The sequence below is a fragment of the Hippopotamus amphibius genome, chromosome 11, assembly GCF_030028045.1.
Source record: "Hippopotamus amphibius kiboko isolate mHipAmp2 chromosome 11, mHipAmp2.hap2, whole genome shotgun sequence".
Classification (NCBI taxonomy): domain Eukaryota; kingdom Metazoa; phylum Chordata; class Mammalia; order Artiodactyla; family Hippopotamidae; genus Hippopotamus; species Hippopotamus amphibius.
The window spans coordinates 5,023,115-5,042,175 of NC_080196.1; the positions used below are offsets into that span (position 1 = coordinate 5,023,115).

At 41.5% G+C, this 19,061-nt stretch overlaps 2 protein-coding genes and 1 long non-coding RNA gene across 4 annotated transcripts in view; 1 reads left to right on the forward strand and 2 right to left on the reverse strand.

Annotated features, from left to right (window-relative positions):
* The window catches only part of CAGE1 (cancer antigen 1), a 30,880-nt gene extending 24,992 nt beyond the window's left edge, over nucleotides 1-5,888 (reverse strand). The window contains exon 1 of the mRNA XM_057698612.1: nucleotides 5,332-5,888. Within this exon, the coding sequence (XP_057554595.1) occupies nucleotides 5,332-5,679 (348 nt within the window). The 5' untranslated portion in view covers nucleotides 5,680-5,888. The remainder of the gene's footprint in view (nucleotides 1-5,331) is intronic.
* Nucleotides 5,889-6,068: 180 nt separating this feature from the next.
* Nucleotides 6,069-12,931, reverse strand: LOC130831075 (uncharacterized). Of its 2 annotated transcripts, none has more exons than XR_009047958.1 (3): nucleotides 10,593-12,931; nucleotides 8,600-8,687; nucleotides 6,069-7,484 (listed from the first exon to the last, which is right to left on the reverse strand). It is a non-coding gene; the product is annotated as an uncharacterized LOC130831075 (long non-coding RNA). The 2 variants fall into 2 exon arrangements; XR_009047957.1 differs by having other exon boundaries at nucleotides 10,533-12,931.
* Nucleotides 12,932-13,458: 527 nt separating this feature from the next.
* Nucleotides 13,459-19,061, forward strand: part of RIOK1 (RIO kinase 1) — a 30,666-nt gene continuing 25,063 nt past the window's right edge. Inside the window, exons 1-2 of the mRNA XM_057698610.1 lie at nucleotides 13,459-13,743; nucleotides 16,838-17,039. Of these exons, the coding sequence (XP_057554593.1) occupies nucleotides 13,673-13,743; nucleotides 16,838-17,039 (273 nt within the window). The 5' untranslated portion in view covers nucleotides 13,459-13,672. The remainder of the gene's footprint in view (nucleotides 13,744-16,837; nucleotides 17,040-19,061) is intronic.

Here is a 19,061-nt window from a genome sequence, read left to right on the forward strand (position 1 = left end):
TTCTTGTTCCTTTAGGTGTAAGTTTAGATTGTTTGAGTTTTTGGCTTTTTTTTCTTTCTTTTTTGGCCGCACCGTGCAGCTTGTGGGATCTTAGTTCCCCAACCGTGTCCTCATCAGAGAAAGCGCAGAGTCCTAACCACTCAAATGCCAGGGAATTCCCTGAGATTTTTCTTTTTTCTTGAGGTGGGCCTGCATGGCTATAGACTTCTCTTAAGAGCTGCATCCCTACACGTACTATTTTTATCTTCACTTGTCTTCAGGTAATTTCTTATTTCTCCATTGATCTCTTCATTGACCCAACAGTTGTTCAGTGGCCTGTTGTTCAGTCTCCACACATCTGTGATTTTCCCAGCTTTCTTCTTGTAGTTCATTTCTAGTTTTATACCATTGTGCTTGATATGATTTCAATCTTCCATTTATTGAGACTTTTTTTTTGTCCCAACATATGGTGTATCCTTGAGAAAATTTCATGTGGGCTTGAGAAGACGTGCTTTGTTGCATTTGGATAGAATGTTCTGTACAAATGTATCAAATCCATCTGGTCTAAGGTTTCATTTAAGGCTGCTGTCTCTTCCTTGGCTTTCTGTCTGCATGATCTATCCATTGGTGTAAGCGGGTGTTAAAGTCCCTACTATTGTCAATGTCTCCCTTAGGTCCATTAATAATTGCTTTATATCTTCTGGTACTCTTATGTCAGGTGCATGCCTGTTAATAAATGTTATGTCTCCTTTGCGAATTGTCCCCTTTATTATTTTTGTATGTCCATCTTGTCTCTTGTTACCTTTTTTGGCTTGGATTCTACCAATAGAGCTACACTCACTTTCTTTTAGCTGCTGTTTGCTTGGAGTATCATATTCCATCCCTTCATTTTGAGCCTATGTTTATCTTTAAAGCTGAGGTGAGTCTCCTGGAGGCAGTATATAGTTGGGTCTTATTTTTCATACATATATATATTTGGGGAGGAGGGTCTTGTTTTTTTATTCATCCAACTACTCCGTGTCTTTTGACTGGTAAATTAAATCCATTTACTCTTAGGATGATTACTGACAGATGAGGGCTTGGTACTGCCATTTCATCTTTTGTTTTCTGATTGCTTTATATCTCTACTGTTTCTTTTTTCTTGTGTTTCTGTCTGCTATTTTGGTTTGGTGGTTTTCTTTTTTTCTTTTTTTCTTTTTTTATGTTTCACATCCTTGTTCTAGATTTATGTTTTGTTCTTACCATGAGGTTTGTATAAAACATCTCACAGATAAAACAGTCCTTTTTCTGCTAATGGCATCTTATTTTCATTTGCCCATACAGGTTCTGTCCTTTTCCTCTTCCCCTTTTGTTTTTAGTCTCAAATTATTCCTTTTTATGTTGTGTGTTACCAAATTGAAGTAGATATGGTTATTTTTTCTGCTTTTTTCCTCCCTTGACATTTATGCTATAATGTAGTGTTAGTAATGTATTCTGGCATAAAGTTGCAATTTTCTGATTCTATTTATCACCTTACTCAAAGTTTTCTGTACTTTGCCTTTTTGTTTTTGGCATAAGAGCGCCTTTCAACATCTCTTGTAAGGCAGGTCTAGTGTTGATGAACTCCCTCAGCTTTTGTTTGTCTGAGAAAGCCTTTATTTCTCCTTCTTATCTGAATAATACCTTTTCTGGATAAAGTATTTTTGGCTAACAGTTTTTATCTTTCAGTATTTTGAGAATGTTATTCCACTCCCTCCTGGCCTATACAGTTTTAGCTGAAAAATCTGATAGCCTAATGGGGGTTCCTTTGTAGGTAAACCATCCTTTTTTCCCTAGTTGCCTTTAAAATTATTTGTCACTGACTTTTTTTTTTTGTATTTTTAATAAAATTTTTATTCTGGAATAATTTTAATCAATTAATTTATTTATTGGCTGTGTTGGGTCTTTGTTGCTGCACATGGGCTTTCTCTAGTTGCAGCTAGCAGGGGCTACTCTTCATGTGGTACGAGGGTTTCTCATCGAGGTGGCCTCTCTTGCTGTGGAGCACAGGCTCTAGGCATGCGGGCTTCAGTAATTGTGGCACGTGGACTCAATAGCTGTGGCTCACAGGGTTTTGGGCACAGGCTCAGTAGTTGTGGCACGTGGGCTTAGTTGCTCCATGACATATGGAATCTTCCTGGACCAGGGCTCGAACCCGTGACTCCTGCATTGGCAGATGGATTCTTAACCACTGCACCACCAGGGAAATCCTGGAATAATTTTAGATTTACAGAAAAGTTGTAAGTATAGTGAGTTCTTTATACCTCTCACCCACTTTTCCTTCATGTTAACATTTCATATACCATGGCACATTTGTTAAAATTAAAACAACACAACACAAATTCATTGCCATTAACTAAACTCTAGAGTTTACTGGTTTTCCCACTACTGTTCTTTTTCTGTTCCAAGATCCAGCCCAGGGGACCACATTGTATTTGGTACCTCCTTGACAGTTTTAATATCATGTATCTCAGAGAAGACCTTTTTGCAATGATGTGATTAGGTGTTCCCTTAGCTTCATGGATTTGCATACACAGCTCCTTCCTCAGGCTTGGGAAAGTCTCAGCTATTATTTTTCTTTTTCTTTTTTTTAAACCCTCATTTTTTTACACCTCAATATACTGTTGGTTTCAGTAATCTTTTAGTTTTTTTTTTTTTTTTGGCCACCCCGCATGGCATGTGGGATCTTAGTTTGCTGAGCAGGGATTGAACCCATGCCCCCTGCAGTGGAAGGGCAGAGTCTTAACCACCGGACCACCAGGGAAGTCCCTCAGCTGTTACTTAAGTAAACTCTGCAGCCTTCTCCCTCTCCTTCTGGGATTACCCATTATCCTACTCTTGTCCTTCTTGCGAGTTGTATAGTTCTCATAGAATTTCCTCACTTTTTTAAAGATTACCTTTCCTCTTCTACCCATATCATTTCTAAATTTCTATCCTCAAGCTCGCTAATCTTCTCTTCCATACAGTCTGCTCTATTTCCAAGGCTTTCTAATGCCTTCTTCATCTTGTTTGTTGAGTCCTTCAACTCCAGAATTTGTGTGGTTCCTTTTTAGAGTTTTGATATTTTGGTAAAATATTCCTTCTGAGTTTTCTCACAGCTCCTTGAGTTTCTTTGACAGCTATTTTGAATTCTCTATCAGTGAGATCTCAATATTCCATGACTTTAAGTTTGGTTTCTGGAGAATTACCATTTTCTGTTTATGTTACTGTGGCTCTTTCTTGGTGCTTGAGGAGTTGTTCCTCTGCCAGTGCATTTGAAGTAGCAAACACCTTTCATTTTTAGATAAAGGTTTTTTTTCTTTTCTCGTGATACTAATGAAATTAGAGGGCTTTCTTTTGTTTTCCAGGAGGTGGCATGTACAGCACAAGGTTTTGGTTTCTCTTACCATGGCAGGGGCACCAGGATTGCAGGCACTACCTCCACCAACCCCCCAGTTCTGCCTCCTCTACGTATTCCAGGCCACCCTCCTTTAGATGTACAGATGCATGGAATTCTCCAGCATCCTGGTAAGTTGGGCAGAGGCACGTTTGTTGAGTTGTGGATGTTTTACTAGTTGTAGATTTAAGGGCAGAGACAGAGCATCTCAATCCACCATTGATGCTGATGACATGCTCTTTTGAATAAAGACTTTTTTTATTCCTCATTAAACCATTACCTCGCTATGCTATGACTCCTGGGAACATTAGAACGTCAGACAAACATACCTCGACTGACTTTCTGCCCAAAATACAGTTTTGGGGGTTTTAGAATAGGACAGTAAGTTGTAGTAAGACCACTAGAATTAATATGACATAACCACCCAGTAAAAGATCTCTGAAGGGGTAGGCTGAATGACTTTCTAGAATTTAGGGTACTGGTTCCTGATATTTCAGTGTTTTCTCATTGCTCTGGGGTAGTGACAACTATCCTTACTGAGGCCTACGAGGTCCTGATAATGATCTTGGTATCTAATCCACGCTACCTTTCCATCCTCATCCACAACATCCCCCTCCCCGCCCCCAGCCCAGCAACACCAACATCCCTTCCTTCAGATCCAGGAAGGAAGGTACCACGCTCCCTGCAGCCACAGGGCTTCTGCACTCGTTACTTCTGCACGGAATGCTCTCCCACCCACCATTACCCATCTACTCCCACTCATCCTTCAGAGCTGAGCTCAATTACCACACTTCAGAGAGGCCTCTCCCAAACGCCCTGACCAGGACAGTAAGACCCCACCTTACTTTTATTCACAGCATTTATCACCATTGCAGATTTATATGTAATTTTATATAACATTATATACACTTTACATGTAACTTTTATTCACAGCACTTATCATAGTTAAAAGTTTACTTGTGTGATTATTTGATTAATGTCTATCTCCTCTACTAGGGTGTTCTCTTCCTGAGGACAAAACCCACATCTTTTTGTTTTTGGTTTTCTTTTTCAACCATTTTATAACCAACACATAGCACAGGGCCTAGGACACGGTAGATGCCTGAAAGTATTTACTGACTGACTGAATGGCTAGATGCAATGGAAATAGGAAGGGACAATCTTAAGAAACCCTAATTAAACAACTTTTTAAATTCAAAGCAAGTAAATAAAGTTCTCTTTTAAATGCTGCTTCCAAGTAAATGAACAAAAAACCTGCTTACACTTGTAAATGATATGTAACAGCCATAGCTTTTCTCATCAAACCCACAATGATAAGGTACTGTTTATGTTACTCCTGGACTGTTATCTATTTGCCCACACTAATTCCTAAAACTTTCAATTTTTATTCAGAGAGCACATAGACTTTATACTGTTGGCATCTTCAGTGCTCTTCAGATACTACATACCCAGAATCAATAATTCAAAGACAAATTAATGTTTTCATTTTGGTAGAAAAATAAATATTGTTTGCTTGTCATCAGAAATCCAACATGATAGAAAAACCATAAGCTTCTCTTGTCAAGTAATTTAACTAATACCTCTGTACTTCTTCCTCTTCCAGTCGCTTCCTTACTGTAAACTTTGAGTTCCATTCAATATGATTCACCAAATATAAAAGCTTAGTATGTTCAAGGCAGCATGTAGATACTAGGGTACACAAAAGGGTGAATGAGACAGAGCCCTGACCCTCAGAGAAATTATCGCCTGGTAGAGCTAATCTCCAAGAATGGACTTGATTTTATTACAAAAAAATTGTTTCTAAATTGAGTAAGATCTCAGAAGGCAGAGAAGCAATGTCTCTCATGCTGATCAGATGATTTAGCACTACTTGCAAAAGTCTGATTATATACAGTGCTGTCTGCTTTTTAAAAACATATCCTTTAATATCCTATAGGCTGTACTATTAAAAATCTTACCTCCTCTGTTTTATAATTAGCTCTCAGATCAAGCAAGGTAAAGTGATTCTCTTCATAAAGTGGTTGTTCAACATCACTGTCTACATTTTCCTCACACAAGAAGCCTTGAGGTTGACTAGGGTTGAGGGCAGATTCTGCGGCAGTACTATTAGCCAGTGACATTTCCATCAATTCCAGCGTCTCTCCAAGTTGATCTTTATTTGTGGAAGTGCCAGTTCCCATTGGATTTTCTTCCTTAAATGAATCTTCCTGTAGATTGGTGTCTTTTGCATAATTATATACATGATGTTGCAATTCTGGCTCCTCTGTATAAGATAAGCCTTCTGTCAGATTTTGAAATGTTACCATTTCATTATTAAATGCTTCTGTCTGATGAAATTTGCAAAGGGGTTCAAATTGACTGAAGAAAGAAATGCTGGTGTCAATTGGCTGAGTTAGTACATTCTGTGAGTAATTCCCAATGTTGACATCTCATTAGAAAGAGAAAGACAGAAATAAGAATTAGCTGACCTTAAATTTATGAGTTAACAGTTACATTTACACTTATGAAATAAACTGTTGGAGCCTTGTAAGAATTATATATACTTCAACCTTTTTCACTGAGTGTATTTGTGCTAGCAGACAGAACAAAACTTTTTTACATGGAGGAAAAAGTCATCAAGCGACTATTACAAAAAAGCTTGTTTTATATCACTTTTTTTAAAAAGAACTTTTATTGAGATACAATTGACATACAATAAACTGCATATATTTAAAGTGTACAATTTGATATTTTTTATTCGTAATGTACATATGGCTATATCATTCTTGTTGAATACCATTGCAACAAATTCAGACATCTTCAAAATCCTTTTGTTGTACTGTAATTTTAAAAATGTTTCAAAAGAATACAAATGCACAGGACTTCCTAGGTGGCGCAGTGGGTAAGAATCTGCCTGCCAATGCAGGGGACATGGGTTCAATCCCTGCCCCAGGAAGACACCACATGCCGTGGAGCAACTAAGCCTGTGCGCCACAACTATTGAGCCCATGTGCTGCAACTACTGAAGCCCACATGCCTAGGACCCGTGCTCCGCAACGAGAGGCCACCGCAATGAGAAGCCCAGGCACCACAACAAAGAGTAGCCCCTGCTCACCGCAACTAGAGAAAGCCCATGTGCAGCAACGAAGACCTAATGCAGCCAATAAAATAAACAAATTAAAAAAAAAAACACAGAATACAAACGCACAGCACACAGTATAACAGTAAACACACATAAACTCATTTAATCTCATGACAACCTCATGAGCTAGATACTGTTACTACCCGTTTTACAGACAAGGAAACTGAAATATAAGAGATGTTAAGTCACTTGCCGAAGGTCACAGAGCTGGTAAGCAGTGTAGCTGGGATTCTACAATACTATTCCTAAATGCTATGCTGTATTGTTTCTCAATATGACAAATTACCCAGATTTAATACATTTTTAAAAATCAGAAGCAAACAAAATGGAAAAAAGTATTACAAAATTAATAAATTACTCTTTCCTTCTATCTAAATTACCCCCTTTTCCCCTCCCCAGAGAGAAGTACTCTGCTGAAGCTGGTATTAATTCTTCCCATCCATATTTTTCTAATTTTACTACTCACTTAAGTACCCTAAATAATATGTATCAAGTTCCCAGACTTCTCATTTTGTGACAGCTTAATGTCTCCGTAATTTTTTCATAGCACCCCTAGACCAAAAGAAATACTTAACAGTTCCATTTATTAAGTAGTTCAGCTCAAACTTAATAAGTATTTTCCCAAACAACTTAGTAGCTGTTTGAAAATACACATAAACTGAAAGAAAAAAACATTTTATTTCACTCTTAAACAACTTGCCTACTCCTTGGGTACACAACTGGGCCCAGCACAATGTCTCAAACCTTGGAATCAGGCTGGAAGCCAACCCTCACTTCCGATTTCACACTGATTTTCAGGAAGTACTTGCTTTTTGTCACAGCAACCTCCAAAAACCCATCTTTGCAAACAAGATATTATAGAAAGGATCACAGCATGGTTTCATATTGAAATCGTGAACTATCTTAAGCTAGTAGTTTGTGGGGTCCAAAAGATGTCCAGTATCAGTGTTTTTTTCAAATTTCAAAATATCCTGCAGCTCCCTGGGCAAACTGTGGATATATAATTTTATTTTGTTTTATATTTTTATGTAAAAACATCATACTATATATACATACATGTAAATGTCTCTTTCACTTAAATTTTTGCTTTTCACACTCAGCCACGTAAATACATGTAGATCTAGTTCATTCTACGAAAGGATTACACTTTATTCCATTTTTGTTAGATATTTGTTTCTAATTTTGCTATTAAAAACAGCACTGCAGTAAACATCCTTATACACGTTTCCTTGTACACTAAAGAATTTTTGCCTAGGCTCTGGGTATACACCTAGAAGTGGAATTGCTGGATTACAGGAAATATATATCTTCAACTTTACTAGATATTGCAAAGTTACTCTCCAAAGTGGTTGTACCCATTTACACTTCTACCTTTGCTCTACATCCCTCCAACCCATGTCAGACTGATACGTACGAAATGGTATTTCGTGGTCTTTTTAATGTACATCCTTTCATGTATTTAATGGTCTTGCAGGTTTCCTTTCCGTGATCTGCCTATTAGATACTGTTATGGACTAAACTATGTCTCCCCAAGACTCATATGTTGAAGGCTTAACCCCCAGAACCTTACAATGTGATTGTATTCTGAGACAAGGCCTTCAAAGAGGTAATTAAGGTTAAATGAGGTCATTTAACTTTGGAGAGTTTGTGGCATTCTCCTATGGCAGCTGTACCAAACTAGTAATAGAATTTGCCTGATTTCCTATTGAGTTACATGCATCTTTTTCTTAATGGAGTTCTTTATTTTGAATACTAAACCTTCGCAAACTGTATACATTGCATGTATTTTCTCTTAGTCTTAGGCTTGTTATTTTACTTTCCTGATTATAATTTGGTCATATAGAAGTTTTTTCCATTTTAATGTAGTCAAATGTGTTGATTATGGTTTATATTTCTTGTGTAACTCTCTGAGCCTCACTTTTCTCATCTGTAAAATGAAGATAAAAACAGCCCTACTTAAAATGAATTCATAGGATTGTAGATTAAACGTGATAATGTATATAAAGTGCTTAGCACATTACCTGGCTATTACTATTATTATCACAGGACACACACACAAAATTTTACTTTCCCTATTTGCATATTACCAACAAAGAGATACTCACCGCCTAACAAATCGCCTAGTATGCTACAAATTTCTTCGGAAAGTGTGAGTTTAGACTCGTTTTTCCTTTTTATATTCTTTATTTCATTCTGTATTAATAATAAAAAGGTATTAATACTTCAAACTCCATAAGCTTCTTCTAAAGGTGTATATACATTGCTATATAATTTTCCTTTTAGTAATTTTTGTTGCAAGGGTAGAATATGCTTTCTGGTATCTTTCGCGACTGGATATTTAAGCTCCCTTTTAAGTAAGTTATACTAATACAGTTATAACATTAAATCACAATTAAATAAGTATCTTGCTATTTCAATATTTTGGTTTTTTGGTAAATCAAATCATGTTACTATAAACATACATATACATAATAACATATATATCCTTTACAGGTAATTCTTTGATGGTTATTAAATCTGGCCTGAACAACTTTAATTAGTTGTTATTCGAGTCATTTAACATTGAAGATATACAAAAAAAGGATTCCAGTATAAGGTGAAATCTGATTCCACTAAATAACAATTCATGTAGCTTATTCTCATCTTACTACATAAGATGAAAGGGTTTACTAAGTAAATTAAAAATATAAATAAGACTGTAAGAGAAATATTTCAAACGTCTGAAGAAAACATTGGTTTAATGATGAATAGTGTATCAAATATGGGGACTGAGATGATGCTCTTAAAAAATTCTTATCTCTTATTAAAGTCAGCTGGCTACAAACCTCTATTCAAAAATGCTTTTTAATAGTATTGTTCCACTTATTGAATGCATTTGAAGTGTAATAAAACCAAATTACATTTTATTACAATCTGTTTTTAGACATTGCTGAGACCATTCCTTATAAGATTTTAAAAGTATCAAGAATAACACAGTTGAAAAATAAAATGTAGCACTATTCACATGTATTGATGTTATATTTATACAAACTTTTTGGAATTCCTACACACTGAATTTTAGAGATCACTTCTAACACTAGTATTCCATGATATTTAAACATGCCTTTTGTTCCTTTGGTCTATAAATTTTTTATAAAGAATAAAATGCTCAGTGAACCCCAAGAGGAAGGACCTCCTTACATAATTTAAACCACTGGTCCACAGCCCAGGAGCTGGGGATCCCTGGTCTAAAAAGAAAAAGTAAAAACCACTCAAAAGCCCACTACCCAGTGAGAAGCATTGTGACCATTTCTCCATGCCAAGTATATATCTACACTATCAAATTTCAGGTTTACATATCCAGTATACATCTGTACAATAACTAGGCCCCTACAGATGAAAACCCCTAGGTTGTTTCCAATGTTTAGTTATTATGGGTAATTTTACAAATATCTCATTTGTATACTTTCCTAGAGGTAGAATTAAAAGTAAAACGTGCAGTTAAACTCTTGATTTCCTACCACTAAACAGCCCTTTAGAAAGGTTATACCAATTTATGGTCTGAATCACATGAAACTGTCACTGTGTCTCCATTTCTGAACTATGGAAAGGTAACTTCACATGGCACAGCCTAACACATTCCTGCTATTTCCCTACACTCAAGCTAACGATTGTCGAACATTTAGAACATTAATGAAGATCTGGGGACGTTACAACCTTTTATTTTTTAAGAAAGGGCACTAGGAATGTTCATATAGATAGGAAGTCACTTACATGCGGGACATTGTCAAAGTTATTACGAATTATTTGCAAGCTGACATAGTGGAAAATGCTCTAGACCAGATGTTGTGTTCTGAGTCACTGAGGCCATGTCCCCTGGCTGTACTTGTAGACTTCAGAAGGAGGCTACAAAAGATTGGTTTTACCACTCTATTTGTAAGATTCTACCTTTCTTTGTATACTAAAGGAACTGGGAAAACCAAACCCTATATTCCCCTCCTCTGTGCCTCCACTGGAGATTCTTTTATTATTCCTCATATTTTTTATGAAATTTAATACCTAAGACGATGTGAAGGATGGAGACATCTGTACCTCCCAGAATTTATGAGCAACGCACACCTGAGGCAAGTATGAAGTGGTACTGCTGGTTTCCACATAGAAGTGAGAATCTGAGTGAGTTAAGTCTCGAGAAAGACTGCTGAAATTCATAGCGTCTGCTTCTGAGACGCTTTCTAATTTTTCATGAGAAGCATCCACTTCAAAATGCACAGGATTTGAAGGTGATGACCAAACTTTCCGACAGTCCTTGTTCCTAACTGTTGAATAATGGAAAGCCTCTTTAAAAAAACATAATTTTAATGTCTATTAGTATATGCAAACAAAAAGTTTCCCTCATCCCTCCTCACATTAAGAAGGCAGCAAATCCACTATTCAAAATTTTAAAATGTCATTTGTGATGTTATTAGAAAAATAAAAAATTAGTCTGAGTATGGCACAAAGTCATGGTAACTCTGTATGGTAGTAAATACTAGTTTGGACAAGAAGCCGTCAGTATGTGTGCCTACCATCCAGGGATTCCCTAAAAGGCTTGGGACCCAGAAGGTGAAGCAATCTTTCAATCACCCAGTCAAAAGATATTTACAAAATATTATCAGAGACCACTCAGATCCACGAAGTACTACCAGGTCCACAAAACACTGTATTTCTATTTATTTGATACTTTCTATTCTAATACGTCATTATCAAGTCAAATCCAACACTGAACATTAGTTTTCCCTCCGTTCCCTATGCCACACGTACTCTCTCAGGCACTGGGTTTGAAAACCAGACGTCTTTGGCATCCTTCCAACTCATCACCCGTGGGCTACTCAGTTACCAAGTTCTGTCCATTTCTCCTTTAAAAATGTTTTTCATAACCCATGCTTTCTTTCCCTCCCCATGGCATCATACTGGTCCATATTCTCATGACCTCCTCAGGTCTGCCAGGGGATGGGAGTAGAAAACATGGCCAATCACACTGAGTCCAAACCCTTCTGCTTGACTTTATAAGTCTTCCACAGCCTGGACCCACGTTACCCACCCAGTCCTCCCCTGCCGAGTGAGATCAGGCTGACTTCCCTGCAAACAGATCACGTCCCTTACCACTTCAGTAGGCGCCTCGGCAAGTGCTTCTCTTTCATAAAACTTTCCTATCTACCCATTCACCTAGTTGTCAAATTCCTACATCTTTAGTCTAAATTTCTCTCTCACAATCCAGCACCTATTTGTTTACTGTTTTGGTCTTCACCGTTGTTTCAAGGGTGTTAGTGTCTGCACTCACCTATTATGCAGACCTCAAGAGGAGTCCATTTATTTCAACATCCCCTACAGCAAACCAACCAGGGTTGTTCAAAGCATATATTGAATAAATCCTGCACGTAAATGATTTATTTCTATCAGAACGTTTCAATCTACAGTCACATCCATTTTCCTGGATTATCTTATTGAATTACCAAATTAACAAATAATTCACTAAGGTTTTGACTGTTTTCAAACCTGTCCACACTTGGTTAAGTATCAATATAAAAAAGCTAGGGGCTTCCTAGGTGGTGCAGTGGTTAAGAATCCGCCTGCCAATGCAGGGGACATGGGTTCGATCCCTGCTCCAGTAAGATCCCACAGGCCACGGAGCAACTAAGCCCGTGCGCCACAATTATTGAGCCCGTGCGCCACAATTATTGAGCCTGCGCTTTAGAGCTCGTGAGCCGCAACTACTGAGCCCATGTACTGCAACTACTGAAGCCCACGCGCCTAGAGCCCAGGCTCCACAACAAGAGAAGCCCCCGCTCGCCGCAAGTACAGAAAGACCGTGTGCAGCAGTGAAGACCCAACACAGCCAATAAATAATAAAATTTTAAAAAATATATTAAAAAAAAAAGCCAGCGAGCCGAGCAGGCTAGACAGGATTGGTGACAGGCCCCGACGTCACGGCCACCTTTTCCCGTGTCTTCCAAATTCATAAACGCTGCCTGGGCTGTGCTGAAGGGGATCTGAAACATCCTCCTCCTATCTTCCAAATCCAAAAAGCCACCAGGGCCTTATTTCTTCAAATTGTCTTGTCTGTGAACCCAGAACTTCCAATTACACCCCTTTCACAAGTTTGTTCCTATGCCATAATCTACCAATTTCCTTTTTTTTTTTTTAAGTGAGGCTTACTTTTTTTCATCTTTCATCCTGTCCTTACCCGATTTATGCTAGACTTCAGACAGGCACACAAACAAAACTGATTCAAATGTTTGGACAGATACTCCAGAGACACTCCTAAGCTGTTTCAAGATGGGCTTTAAAAGAGGTGTCACTGGGGTAGAACTGGCAAAAATTCTAAAGTTTTGCCTTTTTAAAAAAATTTTCAGTCGTAGGTCAAACTTTAACTTCTTAAAAGCACTTCTCTGTGTTCCCCTCACATCGCCGCAACAAACTTTCCGGGCCGCAAACGTGTGCTCACTTGCAGGGTCCATAGTCGTCGGGCTCCGCGGGAGGGAGAAGCGCGCTCTCCGCCTTCCCGCCTTCCCGCCTTCGACGGCTCTCGACACCTCGCTGGCGGGCTGCGGGCGCGCTGGAACCGCCCAGTGTGACGTCCGCCCGGCCGCGCCCCCGCCCCCCCGACGTGCCCACCCCCGCGCCCTCCGACCCGCCGACGTGCCCGCGGGCGCTGCGTGGGGACCTCGACGTCTCCGTCCGCGGAGCCGGGAGGTCACACGGGGCGAGCCGTCGGGTCCAGCAGCCCCGCGCTGGCCGACGCGTCCTACCGCGGGAGAAAACAGAGAGGCAGGCGGACTCGCGCAGCTCGGGGACGCACGGCCGGCCCAAGCTCCGCGGGGAGCGGCCCGGCAAGAACGCCCGACGCCCTTAGCGTCCCTCGCGCACCCCTGGAAGGCGCGAACTTCCGGCGCTCAGCGCGGCGCAGGGGCGGGGCTTCCGTTGGGAGCACGACTTCCGCTCGGGGCGGGACTTCTGCTCGGGGCGGCCTGGGTGCCGGCGCTGGGGCCGCCTCCCCGCACCTGGCGCGCGCGTGGGGCGCGGGGGCTCAGGGGCGGCCTGCGGGGCGGGCGCGCGCGGCGAGGCCGTTGGATTGGCGGGCAGAACCGGGTCTGCGCGCTTCGTGACCCGGCGCTGGGAGAGCGGCCGCCTGGGGCGCTGAGGCTCCGCGCGCTTCCGTCATGGACTACCGGCGGCTGCTGATGAGTCGGGCGGTCCCCGGGCAGTTTGACGACGCCGACTCCTCGGACAGGTAGGCGGCCGAGAGGGCCCCGACGCTGCGCGGAGGCTGCTCTCGCCGCCGCCGCCCCCCGGGGGAGCTGAGCCTTGCCTGTGGTTGGGAGGGAGGCTGGTAATTCGTCACTCCGGGCCTCTGCTCCCAGCCTTGTGCTGCTTTCCGCATCCCGGCCGGGTCTTTTGGTCCAGCAGCCGGCAGAGTTGATGCAGGCCGCTCGTCAGGAGAGGCCCGGGGTTCCCGGGTGGCTAGCGTCGCTGAGAAGCAGAGTTGGAGAGCGCGACTGGGAAGCAGGTGTTTGAGCTTCAACCACATTCAGTGTTCAGAACACATCAGAGCCCCTCTCATGTGTGCCTGTTTCTGTCCTCGGCGCTGAAGATAGTGGTGAACACGACAAGCTAAGCCCCTCCTACCTGAGAGGGAGGGCAGACAATTAAGTATATAGAGATGTTTAAAAAAAAAAACAAAACCACCGATGACATATATTTACTCCTGAAACAAAATCAGTTGATAGACTTAAGTAGTGACTTCATTGTCAGGAAGGGGTTAAGTCCAGATCTGGGAACTTCCCTGGCGGTCCAGCGGTTAAGACTCCGCGCTCCCAACGCAGGGGTCCCGAGTTGGAGCCCTGGTCATGGAACTAGATTCCTCATGCCGCAACTAAAGATCCCACACGTGGCAACAAAGACCTGGCGCAGGTAGGTAGATAGATAGATAGTAGGTAGGTAGATCGATCGATCAGTCGATCGATCTGAAGGACAAGAAAGAGCCAACCTCAGGAAGAGCAGAAGGAACAGCAGTTCAGGAGAGGGAACAGCAGGTGCAGAGGCTCTGTGGTGGGATCCCTCCTGGCTGTGAAAGGAAGGTCTAGAGACCATCGTGCCTAGAGCACAGTGGAGGTAGTTGGGGAGTTGGTGGGCAATGATACAGAAGTGAGAAGGGGCCAGAGCATGAAGAGCCTTAGAAGTGATGATAAGGAGCTGAGATATTATTCTAGGCCTTACAGAAAGCCACTGAAGGGCTTTTAGCACGGCAGTGACATCACCTGATGTATGATTTAAAGGAACCATTGTGCTATGGAAGAGACGGTTTTGGAGGGCAAGAATGGACACAGTTCAAAAGTACTAAAACAATTCAGTTCAGGGATGATGGGATCTAGCTAGGGATGTTTGGGAGGTAGGAGGGGCAGGGTTTAACAGCAGATTAGGTGTGATGTGGGAGGCGAAAGGAATTAAGGATAACTTCCACTTGAAAGCAAAATGGAACATAGAGTTCGTTTTGAAACTAAGAAATGTTTATAATAAGGACTCACTACATGTAGATTTTATTAATTTATTTTTCAGTAAATATAGGTTGATCGCTTTCTGTGTGTCATATCTTGTGTTAGGGAATTCCCTGGCGGTCCAGTGGTTAGGACTGTGCGCTTCCACTGCCAGGGGCGTGGATTAGATGCCTGATGGGGGAACTAAGATCCCACAATCCATGCAGTGTGGCCAAAAAAAAAATCTTGTGTTGGTCATGACACATTGGTAAATACTCCTCTGCATGACGCAGAGCTTGCACTCTAGCAGGGGAAACATATTGAATAGTTAGACAAAAAATTTGTGTGAGATTTGGGTAAGTAGTACAGAGGAGAAGTGGATGAAGAACCGGGCAGACTTGCGTGAGCGAAGATATTAAGTTAATCCTGGAAGGATTAATAGGATATAGCCAGAGAAACGAGAAGGGCATTCCAGATCCGTGTTTTCAGATGAGCGTACAGAAGGCCTTAGGCACTAAGCTAAGTGGGAAGAAGCAGCAGCCAGTGCGGCTGGTGAATAGTTAACGGTCATGAGTGTGCACTGGACATTGTGAAGATACAAACAGGTGGATTTTGCCCACTCCAGGGACTTTGGAGACACTTTTATTTGTCACAGCTGGGGGTGGTGGTACACTAGTGACGTCTGGAAGGCAGGGGCCAGAGATGCTGCTGAACGTCCTCGAGGCAGAAAACAACCACCCACAAGGGACTGTCCGGCCGAGGTGGGGACGCCCCGGTACAGATGAAGGTATACCTTTAACATGCCACTCTAGATTATTGGCAATTGAAGGATCGACCTGTGGGTTATGTTTATGAAACCCTAGTAAACAGCAGGGGTTTAATGATTATTTGTTCTCTTCCCACCCATATCCATGGAGATTTGGAGCCCTCTAAGCCCTGGCTAATTCAAGAGTCAGGATTGATAATCGGAATTTACTTGAACCCCTGTCTGTGTTTAAACTGGTTGTGCTTTATGTGGTTTCTGTACTTGTTCTCCACCCGAGGGCTCGAAACTGCTGGTACTGCCTCTGCAGCAACTGACCTGCGGACGTGTTGTGTTTGGCGTGCCCAGTGGTTTGTTAAAATTGAATATAGCAGTTAAGTGGGAGGCTTTACACAAAAATCCAGAGTTCTGGTTTCTCTTGAAAAGCTAAAGAGGTCTGAATTCTCACGTGGCAAAAAAAAAGATCCTGTTAGTTGCGCTGCCTTTACGCTGGGCCAGTTCTCTGGGTTTGACAGTCCCCACTTGGCCTATTTAATGATACCTGGCCTTCTCCTCTCATCTGTGCTGCTTCTCGTCACCATCCTTCCCTTCACGAACACTGGTGACTTGAAGTTCTTGGTGTACCGCGTCTCTGTACGGCTCCTTTTGTTGCAGAGTGATAATTGAGTTCAAGGTAAGGCTTGATATAAGCCTTTAGACTCATTCCCAAGTTTTGTCAGAAAGGCTCCCCAGCCTCCTCTTAAAGCTGCTCTGTGAATGGTTTTCCTGGAATTCAGGTCTGGTGTACTGATCAAAGTTAGTTCATTCAGCAACGATAACAATATACATTCTGATTTCATTAGGCAGGAGTGGATTTAACAACCTGATGTACTTCTTCTTTAGTAGGACCTGGAGAGTAAGCAAACATCTGGGACAGAACCCCAAGAAATAGGAGAACTTGATATTAAGTTTTGAGTTTATTGGGAGATATGTTGTAAGGGAACCTTTTAGATTTATTGGTCTAGATTTAGTCTACTATATCATAAATAAATACATATGTAAGTCCAATTAGAATACGTGTAAGCATGCTAAAACATTGTTATTTCTAGTGAAAACATTGACTTGAAGACAGTCAGAGAGGACGATGATGTTCTATTTGAAGACCTTCAAAATAATGTGAATGAGAAGATGGGTGAAGGTGAGATGGAAGAGGAGGAGGAGGAAGATGATGACGAGGACGATTGGGACTGGGATGACGGAGTTGGAAAACTCACCAGGTGTTACGCCTCAGGTGGAGGGAGTAACCCACAGGTATTTTATAAACCATCCTATACATCTTTGTGCTGTTTGCTTCTTCTTTTTTAAAAGGACTTTTTGTGGTTCTGGAGTTGAGTAACTGAAAGATTTTCAGCAGGTTGTATTGCCCCGTAGCCTAGCCTTTATAGGTTTTCATTCTCCATCCTTCGTATATTTCTGATAATGATGTGGATCCATGCCACAGTTAGTAAATTTAAATTGTCCAAAAAGAAAGAAAGAAGCAGGTAGAATAGACATGATAATAAATAAATAAGTAAATAAATAGCCTGGGGAAAACCACAAACAGGCAGTTTACGGCAAATGGTTAAGAAACAGAGGGAGAGTTCAGCTTAATTAGTAAAGAAAAGCAGAGTAAGTATATAGAGATGCTTTTTTTCACTTATGAATGGACAGAGACAAAATCTTTAATTGATGGTTGAGTAAATAGGTACAGTCGTTTGGGGGCTAAATTGGTACGAGATAAAAGCTTTAAAAGCTTGATAAGGTAAGTGCTTTGACTCAGCAGTTCTGAAGAAGAAAATTAGAAGTTTGTGCTCAGCTAGAAATAACTTCATGCTTGCTCTGCTTCTGTAAAATCTGCCTGCTGCGCTGAGATAAGAACAAGATGACCTAGCAATCAGCTGTAACCTTAAGGTGTTCTGGTAAGTATGGAATGTTCAGCTCCTGCTCCTGCAAGTTTCTGTTTAGAAACCCCCTGCACGTAACCCATAGCAACTCCCATGCTTGGTAACTGCCCAAAACCTATAGTAACCAGGTAACCAATCAACCAGTGCTAACTGTAACCATGTGCACTGACCTCTGTAAAAGTAAAGCTCACCCTGAGCTTGGGGCCCCAGAACTTCAGAGCGTTAGCTCTTCTGGGACCACGGGCTTAATAAACCTGAGTTCTCCAACCCGCCAAGTGTGGTACTTGGTTTCTCGACAGACCGATTGGATTTCCGCAGCAGCTCCTCTAGAAGCATCCCAAGACTTAGTTACAGGAATGATCCTGCATTGTTGTTTCTGGCAGAGGATTAAATTCACAGTGACCAGTTCACGCAACGGGATGTTATGTAGCCATAAAATCTATTGTGTTGGGAAACTGTCTTAATGACATGGGGCAGTGTTCTCCATTTGCTGGGTTACCAGGCTGCAGAGAACCTAGCCCTCAGGCTGCAAGGGCTGTGTTGGGCACGTGCAGAACCGTAGAGTCCACAGGGTGCATCTCCCTGGGACATAAAGGTTCCTAGAGCGTGGAGATAGGGAGAAGGGAAAGCAACACTGTTTCTCTGAAAATTAAGAGCTAGCTCGTGGACTGGAATGCGAACTTTATTTTTTTTATTTTTTTTAAAAATATTTGTTATTTATTTTTTTTATTTTTTTTAAAAATATTTGTTATTTATTATCATTTTTTTGGCTGTGTTGCGTCCTTGTTGCTGCATGCAGGTTTCTCTGGTTGCAGAGAGCAGACTCTTTGTTGTGGTGTACAGGCTTCTCATTTTGGTGGCTTCTCTCATTGTGGAGCACAGGCTCTAGGCATGCGGTCTTTGGTAGTTGTGGCACGTGGGCTCAGTAGTTGTGGCTTGTGGGCTCTAGAGCGCACGTTCAGTAGCTGTGACACACGAGCTTAGTTGCTTTGCAGCATGTGAGATCTTCCCGGACCAGGGGTTGAACCCGTGTCCCCTGCATTGGCAGGCAGATTCTCAACCACTGCACCATCAGGGTGGAATGCGTACATTCTTGAAGTAACCAAGGGAATTTCACATGTACATGTGGTCTTGCTTTGGCAACTCCTCCACTGATTCATTGGTGAGACTGAGCAATTTCAACATAGAGTGCCATTTCTTTTATTTATTTATTTATTATTTATTTATTATTTATTTATTATTTATTTATTGGCTGCGTTGGATCTTTATTGCTGCACACAGGCTTTCTCTAGTCGCAGCAAGCTGGGGCTACTCTTCGTTGCGGTGCATGGGCTTTTCAGTGCGGTGGCTTCTTTAGTTGTGGAGCACGGGCTCTAGGCGCGAAAGCTTC